Below are 21,325 nucleotides of genomic sequence, written 5' to 3' on the forward strand. Positions count from 1 at the left end.
CAGTATCCTTTTAGTGAACAAAAGCAACGGGAAGCAAAGGTTAAAGTAAAAGGAACAGATTCAACATGTAGTCAGATTTGGTTCTTCCCTATAACAAGGTCTCAAAGAGTGAGTGACTCACTCCAGGTCACATATTTGGCATCACAAACCGTGTTACTGAATTTTTAGTTCACTCGATAAAACTAAAGTGAAAGGATACTTTCCTCAATTTTATTCATGTATAAATGTAGTATTTTGCAGTTCAAGAAAATATTAAAAATAATTAACAAGACCATTTGCTGTAAAGCAATTTAGTACGACTTTTTCATTGTCTAATTATAGGAAGTAATTTTAGTATACTTTTTAATGGTCTGTGAACCTCTGGAAATAACAGGAATGGAGTATTATTATTTTTAACAATAATACTTATTACTGTTCCCACATTACTAATGAAGAAGCTGAGACTTGGGAAGATAAAATTTTTTTGTCTAAGATCTTCACGGTCCAGCAATTAAAAAGACCAGAATTAGAACTTGGGTATTTCTGTGTGCCCTTTTAATCCCAACAACATCCTACCCCTTACCTCAGAGGTGGTAAAATACTCTTAACAGTGTGCTTGAATTATGAATCCCTGATTTCCTAGTGACAGAGAGTAGAGACAATCTTCATTTATTTTTAATGCATTGAGACCTATTGCTTTAAGCAGTACCTCTCACATTTTGAAGTAAAGAATTGATGTAAAAGTCTTTCTTAAGTCACAGATACTTCAAACTTAAACTGATAAATGCATTATAGGCATCTTGAAGGTCGTTCAATACAGCATTGTGATGACTCAACATTACACCAGAAACCATGGCCCTACATGAGCCTCATACCGATCCTTTCTCATGACTGTTTAGATGCCACTGATGTGATTGCTAAACCAGCTAAATGAGGACTTGGCAGCTTTTCAGCAGCATCATCAATTTCTAAATAAACTATTTTGGAAATACATTTATAGCATGTGAGTGGACCACAAGCCACAGTCTCTAGTCACTTTTGCAAGTAGCTAAAAAACATGCTTGTAGAAACTGAAAACTTTATCAAACAATGTTTGTTCTTGATAGTGGATAAAACGTTCAATTGTGATGTCCTTAAGCTATTGACTATTGAGTCTACATCAAACTAAAGTGGTTCTGGTGATCAATAGTGGGAAGAGTCTTGTTGGTTTGTTTTTTTAATTCTGTAATAGCTAACAGAGGAATGCTATAAAGGAAATGGTTAGATTACAAGCCTATAAAATTCCTTACACTACTAACTCATCAAAATTCCAGGATAGAGAGTCCTGTTCCTACTTTACACATGAAAATGCTGACTTCCCCAGGGTCACAGAGGTAACAAGATGGAGAAGGGTTTTGTGGAAGCTGGTTGCCACAGGTTAACTCTGCATAGGACTGCCTAGTCCACTGTTGAGACTCTGAACCTAGAGTAGGGCTGCTGAGGAAGCACGGGTGGCTCTTCACTTCCATGGAGGACTTTTCTTCCTGTTCCTATGAGCTTCATTTTTTCACTTGTTAGAACAAAGCAAGAGTGGGCCTTTGTTCCCGACATTCTATGCTCAGCCTGTACATTTATGTCTGTTCTAGAAACACCAAAGCAAAATTATATAATCCAAATAATAGATTATGCCACATTTTTAAAAGATAAACATTAGCTTAGTAAAAAATATGAGATTATTTCAGTAATAAGCCCTAAATGTCTGAGTGGCATGCTAGTAGAGATCCCTTCTACTCCAAACTCATTTCATTTAAATTTCTGTATCTTTAAAGAAATGTATCATTTATTTATATTCAAAGGAACTATTGATAGTTCTATATAGGACAAAAATAATGTAATTTCTTGAAATTAGAATTAATTAAGATAATCACATAGGTATACATATATGTATACATAGGTACATACATTTCAAATATTTGATTGTGTTTAAAATCACATATAATGAATGTTTTGTGTGCAGATCTCAGAAGTTGTAAAGAGTGTGTTCTTAATCTCCTCTATTCATATACTATTAACATCGGTTATTCTCACCTGAAATATTTCTTGAAGCGTACTCTGTCTCAAAAAAAAAAAAAAAGAGTATTCTGTCTTAAATTTCATTAAAACAAAAAGAGAAATTCCTTTTGCTGTAGGGCATTGTCATCACACCAAGCTGAAGTACAGTTTTCAGAGTTTGTATTCAATAAACAAAATACTTCAGAAAGAAGTAATAATATATAATGAAAATAAAACAATTTAAGTAGCATTCCTAGGAAATAATTTCATTTTGTAGTTTATGCTGAAGTTTACAAGTTTTGTCAGCTACTAAAATAAATATCAATTTTACATCTTACCTTGAATTATAACCTTAGAATTGCAGCAAATGTAGGAGGCAATGTTCCTCTCCTGACTGTTTATCTGGATGTCTTGGACATTGAACCTGAGATTAAAGGTAAAGACGGGATGCAGAGTCTGAAAGATGAGCTCTGTCTACCAAATGCACCAGTAATAACCAAAACACCAGCCACAGCCACAATCACAGCATCCACCACTCCTGGAGCATTTACCTCCAGGTGGGCAGTGGGTGGGTTACATTTCAGACATTATATCACTTAATTAGTACTCAAATCTTTAAAGTAGGTTTTACCGAACTGGTTTTGTAGATGACGGAACTGTGACTTGCAGCAGGTATTACCAGCTTAAGGCCACGCCCTAGGCAGTGGTGGAGCTGGGAAAACGATGCTTATACCCACATCAGCCTGGGGTCCGGTGTAAAGACAGGGAGTGGACATTCTTGAGTTCTTCTTTGGAGCATAGAGGCAGTGAAAAGAGCTTACCTGATATTGGCACAACGATTGTTAACACTTGAAAGAAAAGATGATGTAGGTCAAAGATTTCACTTTCATTGAACAAGAGAAATGATTGAGTGCCTCCATGGTGGTGTTTCATTCATTAACCAAGAAGTTTGTTCTAACACGTGAAACAATGAAGCTCGCAGGAACAGGAAGAAAAGTCCTCCATGGAAGCGAAGAGCCACCCGTGCTTCCTCAGCAGCCCTACTCTAGGTTCAGAGTTTCAACAGTGGACTAGGCAGTCCTATGCAGAGTTAACCTGTGGCAACCAGCATCCACAAAATCCTTCTCCATCTTGTTACCTCTGTGACCTTGGGGAAGTCAGCATTTTCATGTGTAAAGTAGGAACAGGGTTCTCTATCCTGGAATTTTTATGAGTTAGTGTAAGGAATTTTATAGGCTTATAATCTAACCATTTTCTTTATAATGTCTGGGACATGCAGTCTCATTACATTTGAGTTTTCTGTTTTTTTTAGTTCCATCTATTTATACCAAGGAAATCAACCGGGTAGTTATGATTCACAAACTTGATTACTGGCTTTGTTTGGTCTGGTTGTTAAACCTGGCTCAGCATTTCACAAAGCTAAATAACTAGGCAAGCATCATTTTTGGTAGAACTAAAGAGTCTTGCTCCTGGGCTGTGTAATTATATCTGGCTGTTTGTATTAACTGCATGGCAGGTAGGTGGGTTTGTCCCTCTCGTGCAAGTGAGCATGAGAAAGCATCGACCTCTTTTGTTCCCTCATTTTATTACTATTAAATGGAGAACTATTATGTGAACACCTTTGACTTCTGGATAATAAAAATTTGTGAAATCGAAGAGTGCAGAACTTGAAGGTGACCCATCCCAAAATATACTACATTTTATGTTTTCACTGTGGGTTCCAAAAAATTGGTGAAATTTAGATAGTTTTTACATTTGACAGTAGATTTCAGAAGAGACCCATACCTGAGAGCCCTTACTCTGTTTTCAGAGCTTAAACTGGTCAGGTCTTAGATGGGGCAACATTTTCTGTTAAGATGCTAGATGTACAACAACATCATGCATTCTTTGTTTTCCCTTCTTGCTGATATTTACATTAAAAAGAACACCTTGGGGCTTCCCTGGTGACTCAGTGGTTGAGAGTCCGCCTGCCGATGCAGGGGACACGGGTTCGTGCCCCGGTCCGGGAAGATCCCACATGCCACGGAGCAGCTGGGCCCGTGAGCCGTGGCCACTGAGCCTGCGCATCCAGAGCCTGTGCTCCGCAACAGGAGAGGCCACAACAGTGAGAGGCCCGTGTACTGCAAAAAAAAAAAGAAAAAAAAACACCATGAAAAAGAAGTCACACTCCTTATAACAAGTTCCTTTGCTCTCATGCTGACCCCTTCTAGCATGAAGCCAGATGACTGCGGCTAAGAAAGCACACCTCTGTCTTGTAGCAGGTGGCATTGATGTGTTTCTCCCAAGCACCCCCTAAATGCTGATGACTTGGGGCAGCCTGACAACACACAATGAACACAGGGATTGAAATCTGAAGCCCCAGGATCTTGTCCTGGCCATGCTGGATAATAGCTGTCCTGCCTCCACAGAATCTTTTCATTTTCTCAGGCTTGAGTTTTGCATTTATAAGTTATGGGTTTTGAACTAGAACGCTGATCGGGTCTCCCCCCAGCTCTCAAATTTTTGGATCTAGGATTCTTATCGCAAAACCTGCAGGTTACCATTGTGCTTGATTGTCCTGGATGTGAGGTTGTCTTGACCTTGTGAGTGTCTTGGACTGCTTGGAGGCTAGGAAATGATTTAGGGGATGAGTAACTTTCTAAAAGCAAGCCTTCAAAAGTAGCAGGTTTATAGCTGCTTTAATTTTGCCATTGAAACTTAAACTACCCTGCAAATAAGGAAAATTTAGATGATGGTCACTAAGCCAGGCATTGAAGAGAGGTTGTCACATCCCTCTTAAATGTTAGCAGAGTTTCTCAAAAGCAAGCATCCATTTGCATATTAACAAAATGAAGCATTGATCGCTCATTAGCATGTGCGGTGACAACAGGAAGACGATATTTTGCAGACACATTGACGCCTCTCTCCATTTTCTCCCAGGGTTTTCCAGGAAACACAAATGCAGACAGCGTGGTGCACTACAGACTCCAGCCTCCCTTCGAAGCCAGATTCCTGCGCTTCCTCCCCTTAACCTGGAATCCCAAGGGCAGGATTGGGATGAGGATTGAAGTGTATGGGTGTGCATACAGTAAGTGGTGTTTATTCCCTGATGGAAATCAATGACAGAGTGATGTGTTCTAAACACCAAATTGAAAACTGAACTTGATGTCTTCCACCTTTTAAATACCTGTGCATGTAGAACTGGGTTTAGGGAAAGTCTTGATAATATTATAGTTATTTTAAGGTTGAATTCAGAGGAGGACCTGAAATGAGCCTTAGAATCTTAGATTCGCAGAGCTTAGCAGAATATCTGTTTCATAGCAGGCAGTTCATAAAATGAACAAAGTTCAAAGCAAGAACAGTTACTTATTGTGATTGATGGTGCTGTCTTCTGACACTGGGATGATCCTCCTGTGGGAACACAGGTGAGTGCAGGTGTCCTTGTGTTCCCTGTTCACCATGATGACTCACTTTTCCCTCTACTTTACTTGCATCACTGTGGAACCTTCTTTTTTTTGTTTTTTTTGTGGTACGCGGGCCTCTCACTGTTGTGGCCTCTCCCGTTCCAGAGCACAGGCTCTGGACGCACAGGCCCAGCGGCCATGGCTCACGGACCCAGCTGCTCCATGGCATGTGGGATCCCCCCGGACCGGGACACGCACCTGTGTCCCCTGCATTGGCAGGCGGACTCTCAACCACTGCGCCACCAGGGAAGTCCTGGAACCTTCTTTTGAACATCATTTATATATATATATATATATTTATTTATTTATTTATTTATTTATTTATTTATATATTATGTCTTCCCTCTTTTCCCCACTGATGATAAAAGTAAAAGAGCTGGCAGCCAATGTGAGCATAAACATGAGCATAAAAGCATTCAGTGAAATATATAGGGGATCAACCCTATAGCTGCCATTTTGAAGGTCCAGAATATACTAGTATTTCTTAAATTAACACAAAATGAAAAAATTAATTTAAAAAACAATATTCTAGAAAACTGGAGAATAACCCAAAGAATAAGTTGGGTGGGAACATCTTGGGTTTTTGGTCACACCTCATTCTGTACTTGATCAGAGCATTAACTTTGCAGAAAAGTGTAACCATAAGATCTACCGTATACAGGATATTTAATGTGTCAGATCCTACCTCCTACAGACATTTTCACATTCATCTCCCACACCAACCAAATGAATTCAATATAGTAGTAATCTCACTGCTTCAGAGAAAGAAGAAACTGAACCTTGAAGAAATTAAGAAGTTTGCTGGAGCTATTACATATTGAATCTAAGATTTAAAACTGTCTGTTTCCCTAATTTTGTTTTCAGACATTGATTTCTTTACTCCCTCACTTGTCATATATGAATGTATTTATTTGCAGAGAACTGTATTGGTTGTGGGGGACGCTTGTAAAATTATTCATTTCTTTGTCAGGATTTTATGAGAAGTCATAAAATTGTACAAAACAAATATAAAATGTTGTAACATGAACATGGGGCATGGGGAATAGAGTATTCAGTCAGTTGGGTGGGAAAAGGAACCTTTCCAGCAGTCGGTTTCCAAAGTAGAGGGCATGGGCAGTGAGACAGGAGGCAGGGATGGTGCTTGTAGGAAGAAACAGCATATATAAATTGTGGGAGCAGGAATTTAGTGTTCTCATGGTTCAGGGATGGGGGTGGACCTGAGGTGTTGAATAGTAATGCTATCATTTCCACTTTGGTAACCCAACAGACAACGGGTGGCTCTAGAGGTGAGTCTCACCAAGCCACCCATCCCATATTCAAGGGTCACCTTCAGCTCCTGTTTCATACCCCTTCCTAATGACCTGTCCCACTTTGGCTCTGCTTCCTAACCCCACCTCTGCTCTCTAGTATTTATGAGTCCCTGGAACATTTAGCTTAGATGGTGTTGCATTGCTATGAATCTATCCTCCCTCTTACCATTGATCATTAACTTTCATCCTGTTGTTTCTGGGATCTGTTGGTACGCTCACTGCTGCAATGGTTAGGACACCTGATAGTTAGAGTTTCTCTTTGATTCCGTGAAATTAGCCTCTCCTTCTCCCATTACTCTGGAAACAACTTGAGGTTTACTGACTTCAAAGCAGAACATGCTCTTTGATGGGGATTTGCCGTGAGCTTAACGTTCTTCCTGAGGAGATATTACTCTAGTTTCTTGGGTTAGAGGTCGGTACCAGGAAGATCAAAGCTGCGTGTCTGGTCCCCTGAAGGGCCCGTTGGCTGTGCAGCTGTCATGGAACCTGCGTGCATCCGAAATTCAGCAAACACGAGCTGTTGGGCATAAGGGACTCCTAGCATAAAGATGCAAACAGAAAATAATCACCACTATTTGTAAAACAACACAAAATACGTTCCTCAATAGTAGTGGCTCTGTTTTGTCTTCATTCTTATTATTAATAATTATTCAAGTGTAGCACTTTGCATTTTTATTTTTGGCAGTGATTTAGTGTGATATGGTTTACAGCTCAAAGTGATAATTATTATCTTTTTTGATGTGTATTTCCACTGCTCTGTTGATAGTGAGAGAATGTCCAAAATGCTTATCTGGGCATTTAATGTCTCTTATATGCAACTTCTCTTTTCAGTTTCATCTGTTTACATTCCATTTACAATGATATTTACTATTCCTGTAAAAATTGCAGATTTTCATGGCTTCTTGGCTTGGCATATATATTTTCACTAACTGAAAAGCCCTTCCCCCATTTCTAGAGTAGAAATGGAGTGCATGAGGTCTTCTTAGAGTCCCTGCTGACCTGCATACCAAGGCTAGTGTCTGGCATGGGGTTCCTCACTTCCCCTCGCCCCGCCCCTCTCTAGCAGTCCCCTCCATCCAATGTCATATTCCTTATGTACTTGTTCTAGGCTTTGGGTTCCACTCTAAAAGGGTCTCTCTTTGAGTTTTCATCCACTTTCTTAAGTTTTCAACATTTACATACTGTCTGACCAATTCCAAGTTGACATCCTTGACGCAGGTATCTGAAGCCCCACACATCTGGATAATCATCCCCAGCTCCACCCTCATTTCTTTAACGAGGTTGTTAGTCATCTTTTGGGTCTCTTCTGTCCCTTCTTTTCTGCCATCTACTTTGTCTCCCCATGTTCATGCTCCATGTCATTCTCAAGTGTTCCTTGTCATATTGTGTTGTATTAGCCCCACTACTGTAATGTAATTTTATGTTTATCACTGTGTTTATTGTTTGAATAAGAGAGGGAAGGAAGGAAGACAGGAAAGGACTAGGGAAGAAAAGAGAGAAAGAGTGCATAAATTATTAGAAACCTGGACTAGATAGGCACAGAATGATAAGCCCCATGGGGGTCTACCAGTCATCCATGTGGCACTGTAGTCCTGTGTCAAATCAGGCATTGAAAATCAAATTGGTTAAGAGGGAATAGAAGAAGGGAATAGAACATATGATTGCCTGTTTTAAAATCTTGTGTTTATTTAAAAGAATACATAAATCACAACAAGATCTTTTTTGACCCACATCCTAGAGTAATGAAAATAAAAACAAAAATAAGCAAATGGGGCCTAATTAAACTTAAAAGCTTTTGCACAGCAAATGAAACCATAAACAAGATGAAAAGACAACTCTCAGAATGGGAGAAAATATTTGCAAACGAAGTAACAAAGGATTAATCTCTAAAATATACAAACAGCTCAGGCAGCTCAATATCAAAAAAACAAACAACCTATTCCAAAAATGGGCGGAAGAACTCGACATTTCTCCAAGGAAAACTTATAGATGGCCAAGAGGCACATGAAAAGATGCTCAACATCACTAATTATTAGAGAAATGCAAATCAAAACTACAATAAGGTATCGCTTCACACTGGTCAGAATGGCCATCACCAAAAAATCTACAAACAATAAATGCTGGAGACAGTGTGGAGAGAAGGGAACGCTCTTGTACTGTTGGTGGGAATGTAAATTGATACAGCCACTGTGCAGAACAGTATGGAGGTTCCTTAAAAAACTAAAAATAGAACTGCCATATGATCCAGCAATCCCACTACTGGGCATATACCCTGAGAAAACCATAATTCAAAAAGTCACATGTACCCCAGTGTTCATTGCAGCACTATTTACAATAGCCAGGACATGGAAACAACCTAAATGTCCACTGACAGATGAATGGATAAAGAAGATGTGATACATATATACAATGGAATATTACTCAGTCATAAAAAGGAATGAAATTGGGTCATTTGTAGAGATGTGGATGGACCTAGAGTCTGTCATACAGAGTGAAGTAAGTAAGAAAGAGAAAAACAAATATCGCATATTAACGCATATATGTGGAATCTAGAAAAGTGGTACAGATGAACCTGTTTGCAGAGCAAGAATAGACACACAGATGTAGAGAACAGATGTGTGGACACAGGGTGGGAAAGGGAGGGTGGGATGAACTGGGATATTAGGTTTGACATAAATACATTACCATGTATAAAATAGATAGCTAGTGGAAGCCTTCTGTATAGCACAGGGAGCTCAGCTCAGTGCTCTGTGATGACCTGGATGGATGGGATTGGGATGGGGAGGGAGGTCCAAGAGGGAGGGGATATATGTGTACATATAGCTGATTCCCTTCATTGTACAGCAGAAACTGACACAACTTTGTAAAGCAATTATACTCCAATAAAAAAAAAAGAATACATAGACTGTTGCAGTGAAAAAAATGTAGGTTTTATATAACAACATCAACATGTGTCAATATTTATAAACCTGTTGTTAACGTTCTATAAAAATAATGTGTATTTTGAAATATTTAGGGAGAATATCAAGAAAAAAGTCTGCATATGGAACTTCCTTCTGTTCAGTACTGGTTCTGCTCTAAGTAGATTTCAGTTTAGAAAATGCATTAATAGGAACAGAAGAACATAGGATGAAAGGAGAAATAGTCACCATGACAAAGAAAAACTCTGGAAGTTAATAATGGTCTTTAGTCATATGAGAGAACGCTGATCTGTATCATCCATTCCAATTATGGCAACAGTAGAAAATACTCAAACTCAGTTAGAAAAAATGTCAGTTCAATTCAATACGTGTTTACAGAACTTTTACCCCATTCAAGGCCCTCCGCTGAATACAATGAGTAAGGCACAATTTCTGTCCTCCAGGTGCTAGGGAGCCAGTGCAGGTGAGGGGAAATGTCTATATTTCGTAGACCAGCTAAACTTGGGCATAGGTTTCTCATTCTCAATGCATATTCAAGTATAAATAGAAGATAGATTTTTATCTAAGGGTAAAAATGATAAGTTTTGCTAAACTTTGATAATATAGCCTTATGGTTTTATCTGATATTAGTAGAAAAATATTAAAATTAAAATAATATTAACCCTAAAATCATATGAAACAGAACAGCCTCTCATATTTTTGTATGTAATAGACATTTGTTTAGTGCTATTTTAATTTATTTGATTTCAATTAAAGTTATTACACAATTACTCACTGATTTATTTTTAATCACCTCCCAAATTATTGCATCTAAAGGAATACATCTAAGGCTTTTGCTGAAAGTAAATACTGAAAGACATACCAATACACATCTAATAAAGTACAGCAGAACAAAGTGGGTTATAGCAACTAAATTAGTCTAAAGGAATAACTTCTAGGCATTTAAAATGTTATAATTTGTTACCAGAATTTTAATCCTGAAATGACCTGTGATGTTTGAAAAACCTCAAAGTTGGACAATAGGACCAATTATTAAGAAAAGGGAATCAATCTCTTATCAGGAACATTGTTCTTTCACAAGTACATAAAACTTAATGAGTTTCAAATTGCTTTCTTGACCTAATTCACCCCACCCCTTAGCATATTCTTCTTCTAGTTTTCCTTGTCTTGGCTAATGATTCCATCATTCACAGAAACTTACACTAGACACATGGGAGTCACCTTTGACACATGTGTCCCTACACATCTAAAGAATATTAAATTCTGAATATGTTATCTCCAAATTATACCCTAAGTCATTTCAAATTTCTCCAACTCAACTCACCCACATCATGCAACTCAAGACTTGCCAACAAACTCTTTTCCTTGCATAAGTGGTTTACTTGGCTTGAAATGCTTCTTCCCAAGTTTTTCACCTGTCTGTCCACATCCCATCATTCAGGTCTCCACTTAAATATCTCTTCCTCAGAGATGTGTTCTCTGACTGCTGGTACAATTTGGTTCCTCCAAATTCCTCTAAATTTGTTAAGTGTCTGGCTGGTCGGCCTGTCAGTGCTTTACCCCCAACAGCATTGAACTCTCAGGCTGGCTGCAATGTTGGCCTTCCCTTATGCTTGTCACTGAGATAGCTGTTGTTGACAGTGTCCCTTGTGAAGGAATTTTCCATGTGCTTGGCTCCGCAGCCCTAGAAGCACAGTAGAAGTTCAGTGCCGAGGGGCTGGGGGTGGAGCAGCCTCTAGCTGAAAGAACACAGATTCCCACTGTCCTTATTGAGGTTCAGTAGATTTTCTTGAATATATGCTTCTAGATCTGTTGTATGTCTGTGGTCATTTTCCAGTGTCCTTCAGTTGTTATCCTTAACATTTTTTTTTCAAGTTTTATCATTGCTTTTGAGAGGTAGGATTTGCCAGGCTTCTCACTCAGCCATTTTAGAAGTCTCACCCTTTCAATTATTTTTAAAAGACATTTAAAATCTACATGATAATTTCCTTGTAAATTCTGGTATTCTTCATTCCTTTGTATTAATCCATATTTCCATGTATCCTTTTCCTTCTGCTTCAAAGACTTCCTTTAATATTGCTTGTAGTGTGGATCTGCTGGTGAGAAATTCTTTCAAATTTTATATGTCTGAAAAAAGTTGTTATTTCACCTTCATTTTTATAAATTATTTTCACTCAATATAGAATTCTAGGGTGACATTTTTTCATTTAGTACTTTCAAAATATTGCTCTGCTGTTTTTTCACTTGCTTTTCTTCTGGTGAGAAATTTACAGCCATCTGTGTCTATGTTTCTATGAGTGTGACATCTGTTTTTCTCTAGCTGCTTTTAAGGTTTTGAGCAATTTGTTTCTGATGTTCTTTGGTTTTGTTTTATTCTGTTTCTTGTGTTTGGAGTTCATTAGGCTATTTGGATCGGTGGTTGTATAGTTTTCATCAGATTTGGAAAGTTTCAGTCATTGTTTCTTCAAATATTTTTTCTAACCTCCCCCATCTCTTCTTCTTAAAGGACTCAATTACCACATATATGAGTTAAAGCACATATTAGGTTGCTTGATTTTGTTTTGTCACACACCTCACTGATGTTTTATTTATTTTCTTAAATTATTATTTTTCCCTTTTATTTCCTTAGAATATTTCTATTGCTGTCTTCAAGTTCACTGATTTCTTCTTCTGCAGTGTTTAACCTGTCAGTAATCCCATACAGTGTATATTTTCATCTCAGACATTGAAATTTTCAAATTTTAGTATCTTTTGTGTATCTATTTGACTTTTGAACATATGGATGGCTGTTATAATAACTACCTTATTGTCTTTCTTTGCTAATAATAATCTGTGTCAATTCTGTGTAAGTTTCAATTGATTTTTTTTCCTCAATATGAGTCATACTTTCCAACTTTTTTGTATGCCTGGAAATTTTTGATTAAATGCCAGCCATTTTTATTTTTGGCTTATTGGATATTTTTGTATTCTTATATGCTTGAGCTTTGTTCAGGAAACGTTGAATGAAGGGGATTTGATCCTTTTAGGTCTTGCTTTTAAAATTCGTTCACTCACACCAGAGCAGTGTTTAGTCTAGGGCTCACTACGGAGGTAAGACCCTTCTGAGTACTCTAACCAAGGACAGTGAACTAAGAGGTTTCCAGTCTGGATGATATGATGGGCACTATTCCCAACCCCATGTGCATGTTAGCACTATTTTCCAGTTAATCCTTTCAGATGTTTCTTTCCCCAGCATTGATGAGTTTCCTTACTTGCATGCGCTGATCAGCGCTTTGCTGAAAGCTCAAGAGGGGTGTGTTGCAGGTCACCAGTGTTCTCTCTGTTCATCTCTTTCCTCTCCAACCTCTGCCTATGGACTTCAGGTGCTTTATTCTTACCAGGCTCTTGACTCTGTCTCCTCTACTCAGGGAATTTGCTGGGCTTTGCCCCAGTTTCTCCTTCCTGCTCTGTGAGATGGAAACTCTCTAACGCAGTGCACAAAGGAGTTGTAGGGCTTATCTTGTCTGTCTCTCTTCTCTGCAACATCACTCTCCTTTATTGCTTGAAGTCAAATATCTTGAAAACTATTGTTTTATGTTATTTCCTTTTTTTTTTTTTTTTTGGTTGCTTCAAGTGAGAGAGTAAATCTGGCCCCTGTTACTCCATCTTGGTCAGAAGCAGAAGTCATAAATGCAGTTTTAACTGTTGTTGCACCTCCTTTTCTTTGCCCACTGCTCTAACAATAATCATGTAGCTAATGCCCATTGTGAACTTGCCATGTTTCAGGCACTGCTCTACACACCGTATAGATACTAAGTTTTTTAGTAATCATATTAATGCTGTGTGGGAGAGACTTCTTTATCCTTTTACAGTTGAGGAAACTGAGGCACAGAGAGGTTAAGTAAGTTTTCCACTATAGAACCAGTATTCAAACCCTTAGAGGACAATTCCACAGTCCTTTCTCTGAGCTACTACTCTGTGTTAAGAAGGGCTGTTTGTGGGAACAGATCCAGAGGCTGTAAATATATCAGCACAAATTTAGTCTCACTACTGGTAAAATAGATTTCCTTCCCTAACTGGCAGGTATGTGTGGGGTTTACTTTAATAATATTGTTAGTGACGTGGTTATCAAAATATAGCCTCAGTTAATAAAACTAATGATTATAAATTAAAATCATGTAAAATTGGAAAAACACTTTCTACTTTCAACTAAGTATCACATTTCCTCCTCCTCTTTTTTAGAATGTAGGTTCTATACTCTTACAATAGGGGAACCTATCGCTTCCTATTTCAGTGCATAATAAGTGCCTTCTGTGTCAAGTACCCCAATTATTTAAATAGTTGAATTACATACAAGAACATTTTTCATGAGGGTTTCTTATAAAAGTTAAGTATGATGCTAAGTGGTAGTTTAATGCATTATTTTGGTGGTTTCATTCAAATAAATATGATGGATTATTTCTATTCTTTATGGACATATAAAATTTTATTTGTTCTTACAACAGTCCAATAGCAAAGATCTCATGCTAGTGGACCGATAGAAACAAGGTCACCTTAGCATTCATTACCGGTGACCTCTGAGACTTGAAAGTTGGCTTCTCTAGGTCACTCCGTGGTCAGTGAGATGAGGGTCAAGGAAGCCTCTACTTAGTGGAGATTAAACTCAAGGGGGGCCACCTGGGGCTCACCCTCATCCACACTTGGAGAGCTCACTGCTGATGACCTACTGAGCAAAATACTCTCTATCCCAAAATATGAGTATATTTTTTAAATTTACACTTTTTAATCTATTGCTTCTACAAATCATGTTTGAGTAAATAGTGCTAATTTTTTTTAAATTGTATTTACTGACTTGCCAATTTGTTTTCACATATTCGGGTTACTTTATGAACATTTGTTAGTAAATGACATTTTATAAAATGGATTCTCTATGATGAGGCCTATAATTGACTTTCCAATCTAAACATTCCTGTTAGAAATCATCTTGTGATAATGCATATTCTTATTTATTGTGTGGGCTTAACTGGAGGGCTTCTTGATTAACAGTGTAACCCATTTTTTGAAGCATTGTTCCTACTTTCCGATGACTATGTGTAAATTTTATATGAAGGGTATTGTGTGATGATACGATACCTAGAATACCTTGATATTTTGCATTCTTTTCAAACATTTTCACTAGAGAGAGCCTTTCTTTCTCCTACTTCCATCCTAGGCTGTAAGCTATTTCCTTGTCACTGTAGTTTCCTAGCAACCCACAATAAGACGCTAGGATATCACAGGTGCAATATGTTTTTTCACGACAGTAGAAGTGAGAAAGTGAGGGAAGAACCATGAGCTCCAGGAAGGCTGGGCCATGTCTGGCCATGTTTTATCCCAGCATCCAGCAGAGTTTGTGATACTTAGAAGGTGCTACATCAATATCAACTGAAAATAAAACTGTACTTGTGGAATGGATGGAAATTGGGTTGGGGTTGGGGGAGAGGGAGGATGGAAAGAAAATGGTCTTTTAATAACAAAACTATATTTTGCCAAAGCAAAATGCTCGCCAAAGTAGAATTTGAAGCTATGGAAGACTGTCTATATAGAAACCAATCTTTAATATTGTACAAAAAATATATAGCCAGGATCTGAAGTATTGACCTATTCTTCACCTTATAAAATATATATTCAAGAATAGCCATAAAGTGTATTGAATTATGCAACACGAAGATCAAACACAATAATGAAATTTGTGATTTCCTATATAAAATAGGGTTTTCAATTTTTCAATCATAGAAAGATTGCAAAATGTCTGCTTGTGAGCTCATTCTTACTGCTTAACAATCAGAAACCAAGCACAGCAACCATCACTGGATGGCTCTGCAGATTGGGGGATGGCAAACTTCTTCTGTAAAGGACTGGCCAGCAAATATTTTAGGCTTTGCAGGCACATGTGCTCTCTGCCACCTACTCTTGGTTTTTAAGCTCGTTTTTCAACAAATCTTTAAAAATTAGCTCATGGCACTGTACAATAACAGGCTGCAGAGGGATATGGGAAGCTTAACATTCCCGACTTCTAAAAGCAATTCCTGAATTTAATCTATCTCTATTAAACCTCTTGAATTGAGCTTAAGTTTATTGTCATTTAAGGTTTTAGTTAAAATCTCAGAACTGTTACAAAGTACATTATTTTTAAGTGGTTTTGCTTTACTCAGTTGGCTACCTATCTATATTATAATTTAGTCACTTGAGGCTTAAAAAATCTGTCAAAATACATGTTGAATCTGCCTCATAAGATATAATTTGATGACTCACATGTGGTTAATTGTTCTAGGTACAAGTGTTAGTGATCACATTAGAAGGAAAGTCAAACATTAGGACAAAAGAGTTTTTTTAAGGCCATTCTTTTGCGTTTCTATCACGTAATAAATTTTTCACTACTCCATTTTGCTTGAGGGGAGTATTCCAGGAAATATAATTTAGGTGCTTTAGAGCAGTGGTTCTCAAAATATAGTCACAGACAGGCAGTATCAACATCACTAGGGGACTTGTTAGAAATGCAAATTCTCAGGTCCCACCCCAAACCTGGTTAGACAGAGACTCTGAGATGGTGCCCAGCAATCTGTGTTTAACAAACTCCAGGAGATTCTGATCCCAAGAAGATCAATATTACTATTACAAAGCAAAACAGCAACAGGGAAGATGAGGACAAAAATTATTCGATCAAAATAACCCTGGCAGAATCATTTACGGAAAATAATTTATTAGCTAACTGCAATAATAAGCCTTAATTATTATCATTGCCTTTCAGTGACACATAAACTGTACTGCAAAAATGTGAAAGCATTTAAATTCTTTATTATCAAGTTTTCATTACTTTGTCATCTAATACTCTAAGGGACATCATTTGAATTTGACAGAGTTATGTTTTTATCAGGCATGTTTATTTAATTATGCAATGAAAAATAATTATTTGCTTATACAACTTATAGACAGAGTGCAGTGTTTATATATTTTACACTATGTATGTGAATCAAACTTCTGAATTTTCAAAAGGTAGCTGCATAAAATGGATGATTCTTCTAAGTTGTGAACATAAAGGGTTTTCTGGAAATATTTTAGTTAATCTCAATAAAATGCAGGTCCAAGTATACATTAGTCACAACTTTTTGTGAAATTAAGTAAACAACATCCTATCATTGGCTTGAAAGACGTCAGCTTCATATTTTATTGGCTTTCTCTTAGACCTTTATTTATGACACAGATGTATTATTAATTAAAGGACAATTACGTCCTTTCTTTTTACTTGTGAAATAGGAAAAATATGAGATTTTTCTGGGTAATAAAAATGACTTTGTGTGTATCTTGTTCTGTCTTCAGTTGGTTTCACTGTCTTTTTTATACTAGTGATAAAACATAACTACTTAATATAAACTGAGTGCAAGTGACCTTATAGTTGGAAAGATAAAACACTGTCAGAAAGTTGAGAGAACATGGCAGCAGTGTAGCAATGGCCTGCTGCAGCAGAACAATTTTCATAGTATGCTTAAGGTACAACACAAAATAGGTGTGCCCTTTTGTGCCGTCACTGGGCCAAAATGTTGGGAGAAAAATACATCCTGTTAACTGAAGACATTTTAATATGAGTTTAAAGTAGTATTTAGTATGTCTGGTGTCTTTATGTGTGTCTTTATGGACAGACAAAAGTATATCAAAGTGACTGCTTATGTGGAAATTGTTAAAAGTCAAAGCTGCTTGTTCAGAAACAATTAAGCCATTTACATTGAGTGACACTGGTATTTTACCTCTTACCAGTGTGTGAGAACTATTATAACTTTTCAGAAAAACAGAAATGTTGAATGACTGTTAAACATGCAAGGAGACTTTATTCAAGGGAGATTGACTTCAGCTTTTTTCCTGATCTTTATTATTTACAGGATGAAAATAGGACAATAAAAGACAGGAGCAATTAGAATTATTCAATGAGAGTATTTCTAGATGATACATTTTGGGGACAATGTCAGAAAATGTTAAGAGTGGAGTTTAGATATATCAACTACCAGTATCAAGAGAAACTTAGCAGTAGAGTTTTTTCCCCCTGCATTAAACAAACCAGAGGTATGCTATGTATGTGTATGTGTATGTTGACTTACACATTTCAATGCACTAATAAGAACATATTATACTTAGACCACTTTTTAATGTCTTCCACTGTAGGATCTGAGATGGTTCATTTTGATGGGAAAAGTTCCTTGCTGTACACATTTAATCAGAAATCCATGAATCCAACAAAAGAAGTTATTTCTTTAAAATTTAAAACCAGAGAGAACAATGGGATTCTACTCCACAGAGAAGGACCAAATGGTAAACATATCACCCTGGAGTTAGTTAAAGGAAAACTCATCTTATTCCTTAATTCAGGTAAAAAACTACAAGGTGGTGTTTTTAGAAATACTATTTGGACGAAAGTATCTTTTTATAATGAATTTTTTCACAGTTAAGTAGTTAATTTAAAACCAGAATACTTTTGGATGTGAGGGCGATCTGGCTGTGACACCTGTCACCCCATTGATCGCCAGGGTTGATTTGGCTGACCTGGCTGTCTAGGCAGGTGTCCCCTTCCTCCCTCACTGCTCCATGTACATCCCTCCCGAAGCTGTGGGCTCGGTCAAAGGGGACGACCTTCCCCGATAGAGAAGGACCATTCTTCAGTCAAGGCTATACAAGTAGCTGTGCTCCCCTGCTAGAACCTCCAAACAAGCTCTCAGGGTCCATTTGTAGGAGAACATAGGGTAGTCAAGCTTCCAAGACTCCAGACACATCCAAATAAGGCACTTCATGTGACAGTCTGCTTTTCTTTAAATTAAAAAAAAATCTTTTAAGAAAGAAAGCAGACCCTATAAATAATTACTCTGAAGACCAGAACTGTCCAGGCAAATGGAAACATGGTCACCTACAACTGAGCCATACTAAGAACAACATGTGTGTATCTTGAGTACGCCTTTACGTAAAAAGTTTTATAGCTTGATAATTGTATAAGATCAGTAGCAGATGCTCAATAAATAACCTGATAATATCATAAAGACAAGAGTGGCTTGTCGTAAATTTTTGAAGTAGTCTTATGAATGAGGTCCTAGGAAGAAAATACTTTCAAGAAAAATGAAAATTCAGTGCATAATAATAATAAAACAAGTAAGATAGAATATGTTACTCAAGATCAAAAGAAGATTGTATTTAGGACTAAGCTAAAAGCAGCTGACCAGTTCATGGGATAAAATGATGTCAGGAAAGTGTAACTGTTGTGAGAAGTGCTGAACTTCAAAATATTGTAGACATCTTGGTATTGAGCTGGATGGAGCAGTGCCTTTACCCTTCCTCTCTTTTCAGGCGATGCTAACCTGCCCTCCCCTGATGCCCTCATGCTGGGCAGCCTGCTGGATGACCAGCACTGGCATTCGGTCCTCATTGAGCTCCTCGATACGGATGTCAACTTCACCGTGGACACGCACACTCATCATTTTCGGGCACAGGGAGAGTCCAGCTATGGGGATCTTGATTATAAGGTGTGAAAATGACTTTTTAAGTATGACAGATTTTATCATTTAGATGCAAGGTAACCTTCTAGAGAAAACACTACTACATAGAGAAATTCCCTTTCCTAGTAATTCAGAATTCTGGTAAAATATTCCCTATGGGTGATAATTGCACAGTGGGAGATGTGTGCTTGAGCCATTGAGACATTTTATCCCTTACAGATGTTAGTCTTCACATGAGAGTAAATAGTCATTAAGTTTAGGAAATCGATACCTGAAGAGCTACCAATAAAACAAGGAACATTTTTAAATGCAATTGTTTGCACAGTTCTTCTGTATTCCATCTGGTGTTTGGCGGTGAATATTACCTTGGAGACTTCTATGTTTTAGGGCAATCCTAAACAGGAATAGCTACCTAGGATAACTTGGAGAAGTAATCACCGTATATTCCAACCTGATTTTTTAAGTAACAAGGAAGCCAAATGCTCACAACTCAGAAAGAATACTGTTTCTTGGGATTTTTAAAGGCCTAACAATATATGCAGCATGTTGCCTATGTGTGTCTAACCTACGCTGAAAAGCAGCATTTTTTCTGCCAGTTCTGCTCAGTGCATCTCTCAGCAAGCCGGATTTCAACATTCATTTGGTATGAGTGTCCTCAGCAGCAAAGACCAGCTGGAGATTCTGGTCTTGAATGATATTATCAATGACTTTATTATTCTAACCTATCAGAGTCATGGCAAAGACCAGGATCCTACAGGCTGGTTTATAAAGTAGAATATCATCACAGTAGGCTGCATTGTCACACAAATCAAGATTTACCATGGACATAAAGATGCAGCATTCTTCATCAACAAAAATGACAGAGCCATATGAGCAGCAACTTGTAAGAAGGATATTTAACGTATTTATCTAAATGTACTAAATAAAACACTGGTAAATCTGCATATGAAGCTTCATTTGAAATTAACATGATAATGTAAAATAATGCCAAATAGATTTGAGACAATTGTCACTGTACCTGCTAATCATACATGTTTAGGCAGATACTCAGAAAATCATTAAACCATATTATTTATGTCATTTTTTTTCTTTCTAAGATCAGCTTCGGAGGGATTCCTCGACATGGAAAATCAGTGGCGTTCCCGCATAAAAACTTTCACGGCTGCTTTGAAAATCTCTGTTATAATGGGGTGGATATCATTGATTTGTCCAAGAAACACAAACCACAGGTCCTCATCATGGTAAGAAAATCTATATGCAAGCTCAAGAGAAAAGGGAGCTGTAATTTTTTTGATTGATTCAGCTTTAAAATATACCTCTTCTGAAGGCAGGGAAGGTACAAATCATATGTACAGGTATCCTTGGGGGATTGGTTCCAGGACGCCCCCTATTGGAGCAATCCAAGAATGCTCAAGTCCCTTGTATAAGATAGCACAGCATTTGCATATAACCCAGGCACATCCTCCCATATACTTTAAATTGACTCTAGATTACTTATAGTACCTAATACAATGTAAATGGCATATAAATAGTTGTAAATACAATGCAAATGATATGTGAATAGTTGCTGGTGCAGGGCAAACTCAAGTTTTGCCTTTTGGACCTTTCTGGAATATTTTTTCTAAATATTTTCCTGATTGGTTGAATGCGAGGATGCAGAACCTGGCATAAAGAGAGCCTACTGTACTTTTTCGTTCATGTTTGGTTTAATTTTTATATAGATGTGGAAATGGATGAATACTTTCACAAAGATGTTAAAGTACAATCATATAAAGCTTTTTAATGCAGTGTCTTTTTTAATTAATTAATTTATGTATTTACTTTTGGCTGCATTGGGTTTTTGTTCCTACATGCAGACTTTCTCTAGTTGCCGAGAGCTGGGGCTACTCTTCGTTGCTGTGCATGGGCTTCTCATTGCAGTGGCTTCTCTTGTTGCAGAGCACGTGGGCTTCAGTAGTTGTGGCACGTGAGCTCAGTAGTCATGGCTTTCGGGCTCTAGAGCGCAGGCTCAGTAGTTGTGGCGCACGAGCTTAGTTGCTCCACGGCATGTGGGATCTTACCGGACCAGGGATCAAACCCATGTCCCCTGCATTGGCAAGTGGATTCTTAATCACTGCGCCACCAGGGAAGTCCATGTCTTTCTCTTT

At 37.7% G+C, this 21,325-nt stretch overlaps 1 protein-coding gene across 2 annotated transcripts in view; it reads left to right on the forward strand.

Moving 5' to 3' along the window:
* The window catches only part of LOC309800172 (contactin-associated protein-like 3), a 178,907-nt gene that overhangs the window by 78,685 nt on the left and 78,897 nt on the right, over positions 1-21,325 (forward strand). For both annotated transcript variants that reach the window (XM_082614073.1, XM_082614072.1), the window contains exons 4-7: positions 4,930-5,077; positions 17,860-18,063; positions 19,030-19,205; positions 20,276-20,419. In XM_082614073.1, coding sequence (XP_082470199.1) covers positions 4,930-5,077; positions 17,860-18,063; positions 19,030-19,205; positions 20,276-20,419 — 672 coding nt within the window. The remainder of the gene's footprint in view (positions 1-4,929; positions 5,078-17,859; positions 18,064-19,029; positions 19,206-20,275; positions 20,420-21,325) is intronic.

Source organism: Mesoplodon mirus (genome assembly GCF_964341445.2).
Source record: "Mesoplodon mirus genome assembly, chromosome: 1".
Taxonomy (NCBI): Eukaryota; Metazoa; Chordata; class Mammalia; order Artiodactyla; family Ziphiidae; genus Mesoplodon; species Mesoplodon mirus.